General features: G+C 48.8%; 1 protein-coding gene across 3 annotated transcripts in view; it reads left to right on the forward strand.

Moving 5' to 3' along the window:
* Positions 1–15,944, forward strand: part of DPP6 (dipeptidyl peptidase like 6) — a 431,250-nt gene that overhangs the window by 270,352 nt on the left and 144,954 nt on the right. For all 3 annotated transcript variants that reach the window (XM_084897509.1, XM_084897508.1, XM_084897510.1), the window contains exons 2-3: positions 4,847–4,961; positions 14,321–14,419. In XM_084897509.1, coding sequence (XP_084753635.1) covers positions 4,847–4,961; positions 14,321–14,419 — 214 coding nt within the window. The remainder of the gene's footprint in view (positions 1–4,846; positions 4,962–14,320; positions 14,420–15,944) is intronic.

Raw genomic sequence — 15,944 nt, forward strand, 5'->3', positions numbered from 1 at the left:
CGCAGCTGCCCCGGACGCCCTGCTTCGGCGCCACCTAAAGCCAGCCTCCGAGTGCCCTCGGCAGGGCCTCGGGGGCAGCAATGAGCTTGGGCGAGGAACTGCCGCCTTCGCGTCCTTTCCTTTCTGGAATGTAGGCGATCACGTGTGCTCCCGATCCTTCCCGCACCGCCTGCCACATGCCACCGAAGCGTCATTGACCATGACGGCAGCAGACAGTGCCGTCACTGTGTCCCCACAATGCTCTGCGCTTCAAGGAGCTTTCACACATTTCACCGAGCCCTGCCACCTGAGCTGCACTCCTCTGTCTCCCCGCCTCTCCGTCTTCCCATTCTGCAGCTTTAAGTCTCTATTGTTTTGAGTTTGTTGTTGTTATAGCTGCTGTTTGGTTAATACTCATCTGGGGATATTTCTTCCATTGATCGAAAGAGAGAGAGAGAGAGAGAGAGAGAGAGAGAGAGAGAGAGAGAGAGAGAGATTGACATGAGAAAGACATGTGATTCGTTGCCTTTGCATGTGCCCAGACTGGGGCTGGGGATCGATCTGTAACCTAGCTATGTGCCCTTGAGAGCAGGTGGCCGGCGCAGCAGGCACGGATGGCCTCGGGCCAGCGCTAACCAATCAGTGACATCAGCCAGGGCTAGCTGCCTAATTTCTGAAATCATCACCTCTTAGTTTTCACTGGAGTCTCTGCTCTTTGGTCTGAAGTTCCGACTTTAACCCAGAGAGGAGAGGCTGTGGCGGCGAGGCCTGGGGAAGGGCCTTGAAAAGGAATTTCAGAGACAGGTCAGGGAGTTCGGGAATACAGGGTCCACGGAGAGAAAGGCGTTATCTTACAGGGTGGAGAGATGCCCCGGCATAGGGGCGGGGAGATGAGGGCGCCACGTGGGCTTGGAGTTTGAAACTGATACTATGTAGCCGGGTGACCAGGAGGAAAGCACGGGCGTCCCAACCAAGGAAGGTCCAGCTAGAAAGGGTCAGGGTCCAACAAGAACTAAGCACACACACCCGGAGACAAAGGGGTAAGACAGGTTTCTGGTTGTTCAGGGGGGGGGGGGGGGAGAGAGAGAGAGAGAGAGAGAGAGAGAGCAGGCTTTTGGGGACACCCCAGCCCAGATGGAGTTTGTATGTGCTCCCAACGAACTACATTTTTATTAAAGAAAGCTCTTAGTCCATGAGTTTGCTCTTCTCTGCCGGACAAGGACCCGCTGAAGTCTGCACCCCGAGCCCCCGTCTCACCTGGAGGGCGCAGACGGCAGGCTGGCACGCTCCCTCTGAGACCGCGGCCTTTGCTGGTTTACCGCGTGCCCCACCTGTTCTAGCTGCTCAGCCCACAGTGCCGCGCTCTGACCACGGTGACCGCGGTACTTTGGTGTTTCTGACATCAGCAGCCGGCAGTGGTTTCCTCTGCTTCCGCTCCTTGCTGGCTGTTTGCCTGAGTTAAAGCAAGTGTGAGCGACAACTGCGTTGCCAGGGACAGTGCGCTGCCAACCCTGGATGCCAGCTCACCCCCTTCCTCCGGGGCTGGTGCTGTCTGTGGAGCCTCACTGCCTCTGGTTTGGCTCCTGCCTCTGCCAGACACGCCGGCAAGTAACAAAGTCACTCCTGTAAGGGCAGACAGTCCCCGGGCAGGCGGTGGCCGATTTGGGAGCAGAACACGTGCAGGCACTATCCCCGAGTAACTGGCAGTCGGCGATGACACGGGCATCCATACATGATTTAACGGTGCCATCCCGCTGCCCGAAGGCATTTACAAAGTGTCTCACTGTGTCCTGAGCTCTGCCCTGAGCCCAGACCAGCGCCCCCAGTGTCAGAGATGGGAACTAAAGAATGCCATGGATCCCTGAGGAGCTCAGCGGAGAGGAATGGCAGGAGAGGGAATAGTCCAAGTGCAGGGGGAGGGGACAGGCAGGGGGCCTGGCTCAGAGCAGGAGAGGCTGAGCAGAGGGTGGAGACCTTGCTGGGCTCTGAGGCTCTCAGCACAACTGGGCGGATAGAGCGTCCGGACACCTGGGTGTGATGCGTCCCAGGCCCGCAGACAGTTTCTGGGATGCGCGGAGTGAGCCACTCTCACCACCTGCCCCGCCCCCACCGGACAGGCCTGCGTCGCTTCCTGTGGGTCCCTCCTGCTTCCACCCTGGCTTCCTAGCTTCTCTTCTCCACGTGCCTCCCACCAGGCGACCTTTCCCCAGGAGAGCGCCATCCGTGCCCGCTGCGCTGGCCACCCGCTCTCAGGAGGATGGCGGCATGGCCTGGGGGCAGCCGGGGCTCCTCTCTGTGGCTCCCAGGCCCACACTGGCCTCCCGGCTCCACTGGGTCCCCTCTCTCACCCGCCGTCCCTGCCTGGCGCGGCCTCCTGCTGTGCTCCACCTGGGCGTGTGCTCTCCGGGGTCGGCTGTGCCTTGCTCTGCTCCGGCTGTTTCAGCAGAATGCCAGGGACAGCAGCTTTCACGGGAGGGACCACCTGCCCAGCTCCGGAGACTGGGAATCCGCGATCAGGGGCTGGGTCTGCTGAGCTTCCTCCTGGGCTGGACCGCCTGCCTGCTCGCTGAGGCCTGTCCTGATGCCGGTGGATGGGGCGGGTGGAGGGTGGGGGGCGGCTGGGACCGAAGGTCTCTGGCATCCACTCATATAAGAGCACTAACCTAACCCTAATCTCCCAAACATAGCCTCCAAATGCCGCCACATCGGGGCTGGAGCCTCAGTGAGTGAGTTCAGGGGGACCCGGCACCATCTACAGCAGTGACCTGCTGCCGCTCAGCTGCCTTTCTAATGTCACTGTGAGGGAGCTCCCTGCCTCCCTGCAGGCGGACAGCTCCCAGGACCCCTCGCCCCAGGGGTTTCTTCTCTTCTTAATGGATTCAGCTATTTGTTATTTGTCCTCTCGACTTGTGCATCACATACAAGAAAGGAGCAGAAAAACCGAAAGCCACGCAGTTTAATAACCAGGGCATGGCCTTTGGCTTTCACTGCGGCTTCTGTGGCTCTCAGAACAGGGTCTGCCAAAGTAAGCTGGATCCAACAGGAAACAAGGTTGTCTCAGCATAGCATTCTGTCCTGATTCCGTGCTTATGTTCAGTCTTATTTTTAGGGCTAGAAGGCCACTTTTTAATAGATAAGTTTTGGGTGACAAGTAAGACATTTCTAAGCAGCTGTAAAACTATTTCCTGCCAAGGCTATAATGGCTCCAGAATTTTAATTTCTTTTTTTTGTAACCCTTCCAGGAGGATATGTTTTCCATTGATTTTCAGAGAGAGTGGATGGGAGGAACTGAGGGGGGAAAGAGAGAGAGAGAGAGAGAGAGAGAGAGAGAGAGAGAGAGAGAGAGAGAGAGGGAGAGACATCGATGTGAGAGAGACATGGTGTTTGGTGGCCTCCCACACATGCCTCGATCAGGGCCTGGGATCGAACCTGAGACCCCTCTGTGCATGGGCCGATGCTCTAACCATTATGCCACCTGCCGGGACACTCGGAATTTTCTTTATTTGATAACCTAAGGAGTGAATGTCAGTTGTTTAGAGTTGAATTTTTCTTAATTCGAACCCTAGATAGTCCCTGTTACGTATGTGGTGTCCGGCATTCATTATTTGCCACCCCGAGTTGAGTGTCATGTTTGTTTGACTTGCAGCTATCAGAGGCGCTCTGAGAACTAGCTGTCTCGGGTGAGGAAGTGTCGGTGCACTGCGTCGCCCGCGTTTTGAGGTCATCTCATTCTTTCACCCTGACTCGGAGCTATGGGCGGCATCTGTGGCTCCAGTGGGTGTTTGTGACCGAGTGTGGGCAGGCGTGGAATCCTCGTTCTGCCGTGTGACTGTCTCTGCTTGCTCTGGAGAGTCCCGTCGCCCTTGTACAATGAATCATCACAATTACTAAGATAGCCCTGTTCTGTTTCTAACTTACTATTAATTATCAACACTACTGCCTTCTCTCTCAAAGGATCCCCGTTTGAACTGTAAATTATACAATCACAATAATCTGAAAGGAACTAAAAGTTTGGTCTCAGCAGCCAGTTTGCCTGATTAAATTTCTAGATTTATTCAGCCTTTATCATCCCAGATGTCACCCCCAATCTCTGCGACAATGCAAATATGGGGGGGGGGGGGCTGACCTCCAGCGTGGGGACAGGTGAGGTACCTTGAAGACAGGCAGCTCCCCTTGCACCTGGGTGTCTGCAAGCCTTGTGTGAGGGGCTCCAGGAGGCGGGAGAGGCTCAGTGTGTGCCCTGAGCAAACGTGGGGTTCGGTGCTGAGGTTAACAGTGTGAGGTGCATGAAGAGAGGTGAGAGAGGACTTAGGGCTGGGACTGTAACATATTGGGGTGATTCTGTGGGGTTCATGGTTTGGCTGCAATAAAAAGAAAACCCTGCAATGATTGCTCAGTTTTGTTGGCTGGAGAAACATTAAGTTCATACAAAAGCTGCAAACATAACAAATGTCAGACTCTTTTCATTGTTGTTGGTTCTCACCCAAAGATATGTTTTTCCATTGATTTTTTAGAGAGAGTGGAAGGGGGGCAGGAGGAAGAGAGAGAAACCTTCATGTGCGAGAGAGGCAGCAATTGGTTGCCTGCTGCGCAAGCCCAGATTAGGGCCGGGGATGGAACCCACAGCCCTTTCATCCATGGGCCGGAGCTCTAACCACTGAACCGCCAGCCAGGGTGCCGATTCTTCCTTAAGGTTTGCCGTGGTGCAGGGAAGGCAGCGGCCGAGAGCCGAGCTCAGTGTCACTGCAGGGATGAGCATGGACCTCACTCAGGTCTTCGTGTCTTGGGTCTTGAGTCACGTGGAGACCATTGATGGCTCGTCCTTTCCTGGGTTTCCCTCACAGTTTCTCCCACGTTGTTGTTTCAGGAGCTGGTGGGGAGCAACCCCCCACAGAGGAACTGGAAAGGGATCGCCATCGCGCTGCTCGTGATCCTGGTCATCTGCTCCCTGATCGTCACCTCCGTCATCCTGCTGACGCCAGGTACGCTGCTCGCCCAGGGCCGCCTCTGCCGGCCACAGCGCCGCCCCCCAGTTCCTTTCAGCAACCACCCTCCACACCTACGTGCCTCAGGTCCCAACGCCCGGTGGCTTTGGTAAATCCACTGCCGCTGTGCTTGCCAGCCAGGACCCCGGCTTCTGGCTAAGTGGCGCTCCTGGTGGGAGTGCACTGACACCAGGAGGCTGCTCCTGCATTGAGCATCTGCCCCCGGTGGCCGGTGCGTGTCATAGTGACCAGTCATTCTGGTCATTCTTCTGTAATGGTAGCTGGACTTTTATTATATAGATATTGTGACATATTTATGCATTTCAGTTCTCTATTATATGTTTTGAAACTTGATTTGCTATTTTTTCATATCACTTCATTTTTTTAAACAATTTCTTCCTCAGTACTTCAATTCTTTTATAAATATTTCTATTTTTCACATCCAGTGTGGCTAGAGGCTGTCTGGTTTCTGAATAGGGGTGACAGGGAATTGAGAAAATTAAAAAGACAGACACAAATATAGTAGAGAAAGCTGGGACTGGGTGGGACCACTATCCTCTGATGGAGAGGCATGAACCCAGAGCCAATACAGCACGCTTATTTTATACAGCAAAAAGCAGGTAGTTTTACTAAAGCCCAAGACAAAGGAGATTATGTGCATTCTTGTAGCTTCTTTGTAATGGTCACTTCTAGTTGGGCCTGGATAATCATTTTTGTTCTTGGTGTTTGGCTGAATTTAGATAATGAAACCCACCCCCTGGCGCCTGAGCTGAAGGTCAGGCTGACAACACACCTGCCTCTGCTCAGGTGTGTTTCCAGGACATGGCTCTGCCATTGCCACTGGATTCAGCTGACAATAATTAAAGAAATGCTCATGTGCCTTTCTGGGTGCTCTCTACATCTCCCCCTTCTTTATTTTTAAATGTAGCTTATGGGCATCTAGTTGGAGCCTTCACACTTGAGATCTGAATGAAAGCAGGATAAAATTAGTGGTACACAAAGAAATTCTTATTATGTACCAGACAGTGTGTTTTAGCATATTCCATGGATTAAATTCTTTTAAATCATCTAGCAATTCTTTTGCCAATTTTGCAGGAGATAGAATTTCATCATGACTATTCTGATTGGCTTGCATGTGTTTGTGTAGCCACACTAAGTCTATACTAATATTATTATGATGCCATATTTCCTGTAGGTTCATCTTGATTTTATTCCAATCCCATAGAGAACTGTCATAGCGGGCTGAAGTCACACAAATACATGTAAAAACAGCATGGCATTGCAGCTGCTGTCTAATCTTGACACTTTCTAACTGATTACCTAGTCCTATTACTACAGTTTCCAAAGCATTTAGCTTTGTTTCTAGCCTTTTGTCTACATCTTCTTGATCATGAAATGTAGTTGAGGTGTTCTGAGCCAATTCATTGACAAACTGCATTCTGGATGCTTTGGGTCAATGCCAGAGAAGCAGTTACAGCAGATGCGATAACAGTAACTAGGGTAATAATACCAAAAATAATAAGTCCCAAAGCACTCTTTTCCTGGAACAGCTGATGGTGCAGTTCCTGCAATGCCTGGAGGCCCGCATCATATGCCATTTTCCTTTTATATTGGTAGGAAGCATAATACAAGAAGGCTGCTTTAAAATTAATATATCTTCATTCAGGTTATGCCTGGAGACACAGCTGGTAAGGTTACAGTTACAGCATTGGACAGCATAATGGGTGTCCCATCTGGTGTTGTTCACATTTCCAGTCACCAATACATATGGAGGCTGGACACAGGCTTGTAAGCCATAGCAAGGGCTTGATGAACATACTCCTAAAATATCAGCTAAGGAAGAGCCAGTAAAATTAAGACAGTCAAGGGCAGCGGCTAAATGCCAAAGATCTTTCTGTAAAATTCCTGTTTTTGTGGTCAGGGCGTTCCCTATAAACTCTCCTGGAAACAGAGACTTGTGATGGGGATATTTAGCACAAAGCCTGTGAGACCAATCCAATACATACAAGTCAGAGCCAGAAATATGATGTCTCACTGGTACAGACAGAGTTGGCACAATCTTGCCATTGAGGAAATGCTTCCCGCTCAGTGGGGGTGCTGTTAGGACAGTAAGGGAGTCGGGAATGATTATCAGACAGCCATTGGGGGGGCCTTAGGAAACCCCAGTTTAGTAACTGTCTGAAGATGTTTTCTCATATCCCAGGGGCCTGTGATGTTAGCAATGTCTGCACCTTCATAGGACATCTTATTTTCTTGGCCAAGCTGCAAATATCCTGAAGTCCCCTTTTCAGATAAACAAATAGGGAGCTCCCCACTAAAACCATTTATACTAATAAAAGAGAAAGATGCAAATTGACCGTGCCTCCATGACACTCACCAGCCAATCAGGAGAATGAAAATTAGCCCAACAAAGATGGCCAGGTAATTTGCATACACAGGTACCAAGGGGGCGGTGCGGCACCAAGTGGCCTGGGTCCGGGGACAGGCTCCAAGCCCACAGCCTCCAGGACCATCACCAGCCCAGGAGGCGAGGGTGGTGGCGCCAAGCCATACCTGCAGGCTCCCGGGACCATTTCTGGTCCCGGAAGGCGAGGGTGGCTGTGCAGCTTGACAACAGACAGCAGGGCATGCTTGGCCATAGCCACTGCAACCTACGAGCAGGCAAGTGGGTCCACAGGCAGCACCCGACAGGTCCTGCTTGGCCCTCACCTGCAGCAACCCAGGAGCCTGCAGAAAGCACCCAGAAGGGCCTGCTTGCCCATTGCCATGGTGTGGAGCAGGCAGGCCCTGCAGAGAGCAGAGAACCATGGGTAGCAGGCCTAAGCCATCAGTAGGACATTCCCTGAGGGCTTCATGATTAGGGATGGTGTAGGTTGGGCTGAGGGACCCCTCCCCATGCATGAATTTCATGCATTGGGCTCCTAGTTATAAGTATAACTACCATGGGAACAAGGAGTTATATGCTTTTGGAGCTACCCCCAACCATATTGGTGTTGTTAGTAAACACTGGCACTGATTCCCCAGTCCAGGTGGCTGGATTGACCACAGGGGAGGGGTTGGAACATACGTCCAGTAAGTTTCTGCTGCAGCCATACTTGCCTGGCGGCTGACAAGTGCCATCATAGCAACAAAAAGGGTAGAGGAGGTTACCTGAACCCGCTATTCATTCACCACTTGCCGAGCATCAATGGTCAGCTTCTTCAGTGGACCCCATGTGGACACACTAGCTTCTTGGGTGGCCTTGGTCACCTGTCTTCTGCTTTTCTCCTTCTTCGGGGTTGGTGGCTGAGCTGGCATCATCACCGGAGGTGTGAGCTGTTCTCCCAGGTCCATGTTTGTGACGCACCACTCGCTCTGGCACCCAGATGGGGTTAGAAGCACCTCTGGGAAGATACAAACATGCCCTCTTCCCCACATCATCACTGGGTCTGGCCCTCTCCACTGCCCTGTTTGTAAGTCCTTCCGTCGCGCCATACCAGCAGATGCCACGGCACCAGGAGCTTGATGCCTCTCGGCTGCTGTGTGACCCTCATTGTCACAATCTAAAATTTTAAAGTGTAAAGGGCATTATTTGACTGATTCTGTGGAGTAGGATAGCACCCCTCTCCCCTTTTCTGTTTTTGTAACTGTCTTCAAGGTTCGATTAGCTCTTTCTACAATTGCCTGTCCCTGGGGGTTATAGGGAATCCCTGTTTTATGCACTTTTTGGTATTGCTTGCAAAAACTGTTGAAAGGAGGAGCTAGTATAGGCAGGTCCACTGTCTGTTTTGATCTCTAGGGGCTGTCCCATGACTGGAAAAGCCACCAGGCAGTGGTTAATTACATGCTTTGCACTTTCCCCTGTTTGGGAAGCATGAGCATGTATCTATGGAGACATGGACCCACCAAAATCTGCCAAATTCAATTATATGAGTGACATCCATTAGCCAGATGTGATTAGGTTTAAGTCCTTGGGGATTTACCCCTAACGCTGGCACAGGGAGGGGGATCACACACTGGGGCATTGCTTCACACTTGGTGAGCCTGCTCTGGGGGATACGGAGCTCCTTGCGCAAGGCAGAGGCGTTCGGATAATGTGGGGCATGCGAGGCCTGTGCCATGGACAATGGCGTGGCCTCCTCTGCTGAGGCAACAAGGCGATCTGCTTCCTCATTGCCGTCAGCCAGGGACGGGGAAGGCCAGCAGGGGGTCTAATATGGCCAATAAAACAAGGAAATTGTCTTTCTCAAACAGCCTTTTGAAGGCTGAAAAGTAAATGAAAGAGTTCCTCTGAATTAGTGTGCCCTATAGTAGCTGTTTCAATAATTTTTGCCATACTTACCACATAGGCACTATCACTGTATAGGTTCCTGGGATTCATAGCAACTTAATCTCCAGGTGAGAGACAAGCCTCTGAGACAATATTAAGACTCTGGTAACCTTCCACTATTAGTTCCCCTTGAACTTTATTTGACCCAGGGTGGACAGTAAAAGACACTAATTGGATTTCTGCTATCAATCTTTTTGAGTATAGTGACATAAGCTTTGGCTAGGGAGGCAAAATACAAATTATTTACTTTTAAGTGTCCTTGGTTTAGGGAAGATAGGATTTATTAGATGGCCCCAAACCACTTGGCATTTATATTTTTTAGATGGTTGCAAACTGCTGTTTCATTATGAAATTATGAAATTAGAAAATTGACTCTGTAGGTCTTTGCATATACCTAATAAAAATTTTCTTAGGATTCCTAAGTATATTAAATAAATTTGTCATTTCTCCCATAGAGATTTTTAGATAAGTTCTTAACTAATTAATGTCCTCAAATAACCTTTAAAAGTCATTTAAGGTCTTAAAGCAATCCTTTCGTATATCTACCTTTTGAGGCCTAATACTTTGATTTTTAAGTACAGTTCCTAGGTATTTGAAGGGCATTTTCCACTGTATTTTTCCCCAGAGCAATCTCTAAGCCACATTTAGGGAGTTTCTTTTAAATACTTTTACTTTCTTTTAAACAGAACAACTAACTGGGTTGCCTTTTCAGAAAAACTAGGAGAGAGACATGCTGGCCAATACTGCAATGCAAACATCTCAAGTAAAAGTAACTCTCTTTTTCTTCATGGTGTCTCATTAATGGTGAGATTTAATAACTGTTCATTTACTTTATAAATAGTTGGGGAAGAGATTTTAAAATTTCTTCTTTTTAAATTTACTTTTAAACAATATTCTTCTTGCAGATTTTACTGTGGAATTTGTTAGAACCAATTGCTTATATGTATTTAAATACATAGTTATTAATTTTTATTTGATAAAGCTTCCCACATGATTTTGAGTTTATTAGATTGGCTTAATTTAGTTTAAAAATATTTCTTTTAAGAGGAGAGAATAAATCCTTGAATCATTCTAGGGCCCTTGAAATGTCCCAAAGCTATATCTCGGTTAAAGACTTGAAATTTAACTTGGAAAGACTATCAAATATACATAACCCAAAGATTATGTTATACAGTTTTTATAATTATTTCTAAAAGACATCAATTTAATTCAAACTGGTCTCAACATTAAAAATTTGGTTCAGACCACAGAATTAATTCTTAACCTCTAATTAGGCCAACAAAATACCATATCCTAGGTTGAAATTCCACCACACGCAATACACATAAGGACCACAATACACTCCGAACCACCAGTCTCTCCAGAGAAAACACAAGAACCATTCCTCTCAAAGATGAACCTCCACACTCAATGCACTGTGCCTTCACAACCATACAATTCCTCCCAACCGCACCTGAACTCCAAACTCCCAGAAGCCTCAAACTCTAGCCATTAAGCCAAACACCTAGCATTTCTCAGACTATCAACATATCCACATCTCTAAGGATATATTTCAAACAAAACACAGGCACTTTCAATTAATAGACTCAATTCTATCATTTAGATTTTTCATATGAGGCGAACTCAGATTGATATTCCATTGCCTTGTCATTTTCAAATGCCGTACCTAGATATTTAATAACTTTTATTATTTAATTTAGCAATGTTCCAAAGTCTTTAAAGTTACCAAGGACTTTGGAAAACTATGTTTACTCATATATAATTACCACTTAGTTATGTATATTTTGCCTTAACAACTTTGAGATTTTTAGAGTCAATTATTATTACCCAAGGTATTTTCTTTGGCAAATTCTGTAACAGAGATAACTTACTGACTTTCAGTGGCTTTAATGTTAAAGTATTATTTTATTTTATTTTTCTTTATAAAAATAGGAGTGCCCCAGGACCTGTGAGGCAACCTTGGAATGAAGTCCATTATTATTCAAGAACTACCATTATTATGGAAACACTGCACTTGTTGCCTAAGTGCAGCCTATATATTTTCCTTATGTCATTTCCCCCCGTCCCCCCATTCTTTAAAGAAAAACAGGCTTGGGGTTTATTCTATAGCATCCGTGAAGAGATATGGGCTTCAGTTCATGAGCCACCCAAAGTCGGCCAGCGTGCACCTTTTCTCTTAATCTAGACTTTATCTCTTCATGAGTACAGAAATCCCAGACATATCCCTAAATTGTGAGAAATGTCTCATCTATCCAAATTTCAAATGACAAACTGGGGAATAAAAATATGGCAAAAATGAGACTTTTATTAACACTTTCAGGAGTGGACATCCATTTTACAGGATCACCAAAAACCTACGGGCCTTTTTTAGTTGCTTCCTTCTGTCTAGGGAATTTTCTTAGAACCTGTGCTATCAGCCACATGTACCGCTCATATTCTTTCTCTCCCCATTCCCACATTCTGTTTACCCTGGGGAAATTTAGTAATGGTCTGGCCATCTACTGTTTCTTTAAAATTAAATTAAAGGAATGCTTGGAATTAGCTGGCCTTTGTTTAAAGTTCCCTGGGTAGCAATTTTTACAGGTTTTACACTTTTCAAATTAATCTTAGAATCTTAAAATTTTAACACAGCACAATAAAATCATAAATCAGAGAAAAGCAAATTAAAGTTACAATTCAGACACATAAAAAGAAATTTAACTAGCTAAGAGTTTCTGGTGGCCTGGGAGGGAAAGAAAAAGATTTTTTTTTTTGCAAATGTAGTCCCTTATTCAATCTGGGCCACCACAAAGACAGACAGAAAGCACAGGGATATTTTTATTTCGCATCCCAGTGAAGAAAAAGTTTTTTTAAGATAAAGAATTATTGGCAGTTTCTGAGAAATTCCTTTAATTCTTTCTACTTGATTCAGCCCACTACAAATAGTTTAGCCTCTGGCAAAATAAAATATGAAGTCACTTTCACTTTCGTAGAGTGCCTGCATCCAGCCATAAAGGCTGGGCAGCTACGAGCAAAACCTTTCTTATTATCTGAGTCATCCTGCTCAGTGATGCCTGTCCCACTCTGGTTCAAACTCTAGCTTCTGCTCATAATTATGAGGTAAATCTTTATCAGGTGGGTTCTTGACTGTGTTCCCAAGAGCAACAGGGAGGTGGAGTTGGTACAGAGGGGGGAAAGTGGTATTTTTAGAGATTCACACCCCTCCACTGTAAGCTATAAATCCATGGCCACATCCTGCTTAGACATTTTTAAACTCTTCTGAGCTGGATCAAGGCAATCACAAATTAAAGATCAAAGTGTGAATGTAGGGATAGGAATCTTCTCTGGACCTTCTGCTATGTACCACTGCTTTCTGACCTTTCCCCACATTTGAAAGTTGACAGTTTCCTCTTCAGGAAACCAAGGTCAAGTTTCATTAACAAAACTTAAGAAATCAAGAATCTGCCTACAGTTAACAGAACATTCTCTAGTTTTAAGCATAGTTTTAAGCATTTGAGAGTAGATGTCTCTTTCCTGAGACCCTGAATATCCCATGTTTTACACCCCATTTTTGCCTTACACTCCTTATCTTACTTCATGAGTTCCTTGTGTGTGCACTCCCGTGCCTGACTTTTGAGAGTTCTCCAGTATTTAGTTCCCTGGATCTAGGTGCTAGATATAAATATTTATCTCTTCTGAGTCCATAATGGGTAGAGAGCAATCCGGTTCCTGAGTAGGGGTTACAGAGGGTTAAAAAAATGAAAGAGACACAAATACAGTAGGGAAAGCTGGGACTGGTTGGGACCACTGTCCGCTGATGGAAGACAGGGACCCAGAGCCAATACAGGGTGTTTATTTCATACAGCAAAAACCAGGAAGCTGTACCAAGGACAAAGGAGATTATGTGCATTCTGGTGGCTTCTTGGTAATGGTCACTTCATGTTTGTTTTGGTGCTTGGCTGGATTTAGATAACAAAACCCACCCCCTGGCACCTGAGCTGAAAGTCAGGCTGACAACACCTGCCTCTGGCAAAGTGTGTCTCCAGGACGTGGCTCTGCCAGTGCCACTGGATTCAGCTGACAATAATTAAAGAAATGTTCATGTGCCTTCCCAGGCACTCTCTAACATCTTTTCATTCTTTTATTTTTCTCTTTCATGGATGCCATGTTCTTTGAAATCTTGTTTAGACCAAGTGAATGGCCTTTAGGCTTCCTCTGCGTGAATAGGAGCTCACCGTTTGAATAACAAAAATTCATGTCACAGGGGTGGCGGGGAGCTTCAGGACTTTAGAGGTGCTCTGGTGGGGCGTGGCCAAAGCAGGTTGGGAACCACTGGCCTCGCTGCTTCCTCCCAAGTGTGATGATGAGGGCGCAGGCAGCACTGGCGGTGTGCACGCGGACACCGGGTGTGAGTCTCCCGGAACAGGAGCTCACCCCCAGCCGCAGGCAGCGGGGGTGGGTGTGCGGAGAAGAAATGCCAGATGTCAGCTGTCTTTTCCTTCCCGGCACCCCCCACGCTGCCGGGACTTGGCATTTAATAAATGCTTAAGAATGATCGATTGCATAGCACAGCAGAGAGCCTTTCTTAGACATTTGTTCATCCCTCTTTTGATGACTTATTGCTCATAAATCAATCCTTTATTTTAACTTTTTAAAAATTGGTTTTAGAGAGGGAGGAAGGGGGAGAGAGAGAAACAACATTCCTGTGAGGGAAATCATTGATTGTTTGCCTCCAGCATGAGCCCTGCCGTCTACGGAGGTATGTGCCCGGCCTGGGAATCAAACCATGGCTGTCCGGCTGCTCCAACCCCTGAGCCTCCGCGGGGCGTTCAGTCTGGAAACAGTGTCTCCGTGCAGACCTCGGAGGCGTGGCCTCGCAGACTGCAGGCAGGGGTGTCACTGACACAGATCCCCTCCCCGCCAAGCCATCTCTGACGGTTTAATTAAAACAAGGCGCGACTGGCTTTTGTCAGACATGAACTGGGGGACTCAGATGTTCTACCTCAGGTGCTGTTCCCGAATGGCCACCAAAGCGGAGGGCGTGACCATCTGCTCCTTTGTTTTCCAGTGGAAGACAACAGTCTCTCCCAGAAGAAGAAGGTCACGGTGGAGGATCTCTTCAGTGCCGAGTTCAAAGTTCACGACCCCGAGGCCAAGTGGATCAGCGGTGAGTTCTGTGTCGGTGACATGTGAGCGTCCCTTCCCCGCGCCCGGCCACCTGCTGACGGCCTGGCCTTCCCGGCCGCCTCGCGTAGAGGCGCACCCACTGCGCTCTGGCTGTGGCCATCCTGCTACTGCTCTAAGGAGATGTGTGTATCCGGTCTGGGGGCTGCTCCCTCATGGGACACGGGTCCTCCATGTCACCCCGGGAGCCATCCTTTCTCCCAGGGGGATGTGAGATGTTCCTAAGCAACCAGCCCTGCAGGCACACAGCCGCGCTTCCTTCCTCACTGTTCCCGCCACTGGACTGAGGGCCGAGGAGCTGAAAGATTCCCCCAGAACATAGCTGGATCTGAACATAACATAGCATAACATAACATAACATAACATAACATAACATAACAAAACATAACATAACATACCTGACCAGGACGCCCCATGCACAGTTGCAGACAGACATTTCCCTCAAACAGGACATAATCCATTTTTCTTGTTCACAGGGTTTTTAAACTACAAAACAAAATAGATCACAGGCAAAGGGGGCATGTTCCTAACAGTGCAGGACTTGACGCATCCCCTCTCGCCGGGTCTGGGATGGGGGAGCCGTCAGGGAGGGGTGCCCACGGCTGGGCCAGCGCCCGCTCCCACATCCCTCCCGTGCTGCTCTCCGTGGGTGCTGTTTGCACTTAGGCCCAGCCTCGGCGGGTGCACCTGAACAGTCAGCGCGACGAGCCCCCGTGAGGAAACAGCCTGATGTTAGGTGGTGGCGGAGGGGCCAGGCCTTGTGTACGGCTGAGGGTGTGGTTTTCCTCGGATTCTGCGGGGCTGAGGACCCGTGTCCCTGCTGGGCAGAGGAGGCCTGTAACGGCCCGGGGCCTGGTCTGTAGGGGTGCAAAGTCGGCTATGGGACAAAACAGTGATCCCCAAGGACAACCCTGACCCAGAACGCACGTAGGAGGCACAGGATGGTCTCCTTCTTCTCAGGAAGACACACATAACTCACATGCTGCGTCGCGAAGCTTTGTGCTCGGGGAGCACCTGTGGAAGGAGGAGTCCTCCTCTGTCCGAGCACCAGCGGCAGGTGCAGGTGGCCCCTGGGAATGTAGTTAACCCACCCCAGGCAGGCTGGGCTTCCCCGCTGGGCGCAGACCATGCCTCCATTGCTGGCACTCACACCAGCCTGTGTGGATAGAAAGGAGGCAGTCCTGTGTCCTCTGGCCGGACGGCTCAGCCCTGGAGAAGCAGGGGAGCCGGCGGCCAGCACAGGCCTCTGCAGTCCTGCCCGTGCCCTGCCTCGTTCCCTGTACCAGGCTTTGTATTTCGCACAGATTGCGATTCCGGCCATGTCTGCATCTGCGGCCGCTGACAAAAGGCACGGCCGTGTTATGTTAGCGCAAAGGGCGTCTCCAACCTGCTCGGACCCACAGCTCTGGCTCAGGGGCCTTGTCTCTGGCCCTCGCATTGTTCCTAGGTTCTGCCTCTTCACCAGTTTCCTTCCTTCCAACCTCTCATCCATCCTCCCTTCCTTCCTT

This window comes from Pipistrellus hanaki (genome assembly GCF_964339955.1).
Source record: "Pipistrellus hanaki genome assembly, chromosome: 10".
In the NCBI taxonomy this organism is placed as follows: Eukaryota; Metazoa; Chordata; class Mammalia; order Chiroptera; family Vespertilionidae; genus Pipistrellus; species Pipistrellus hanaki.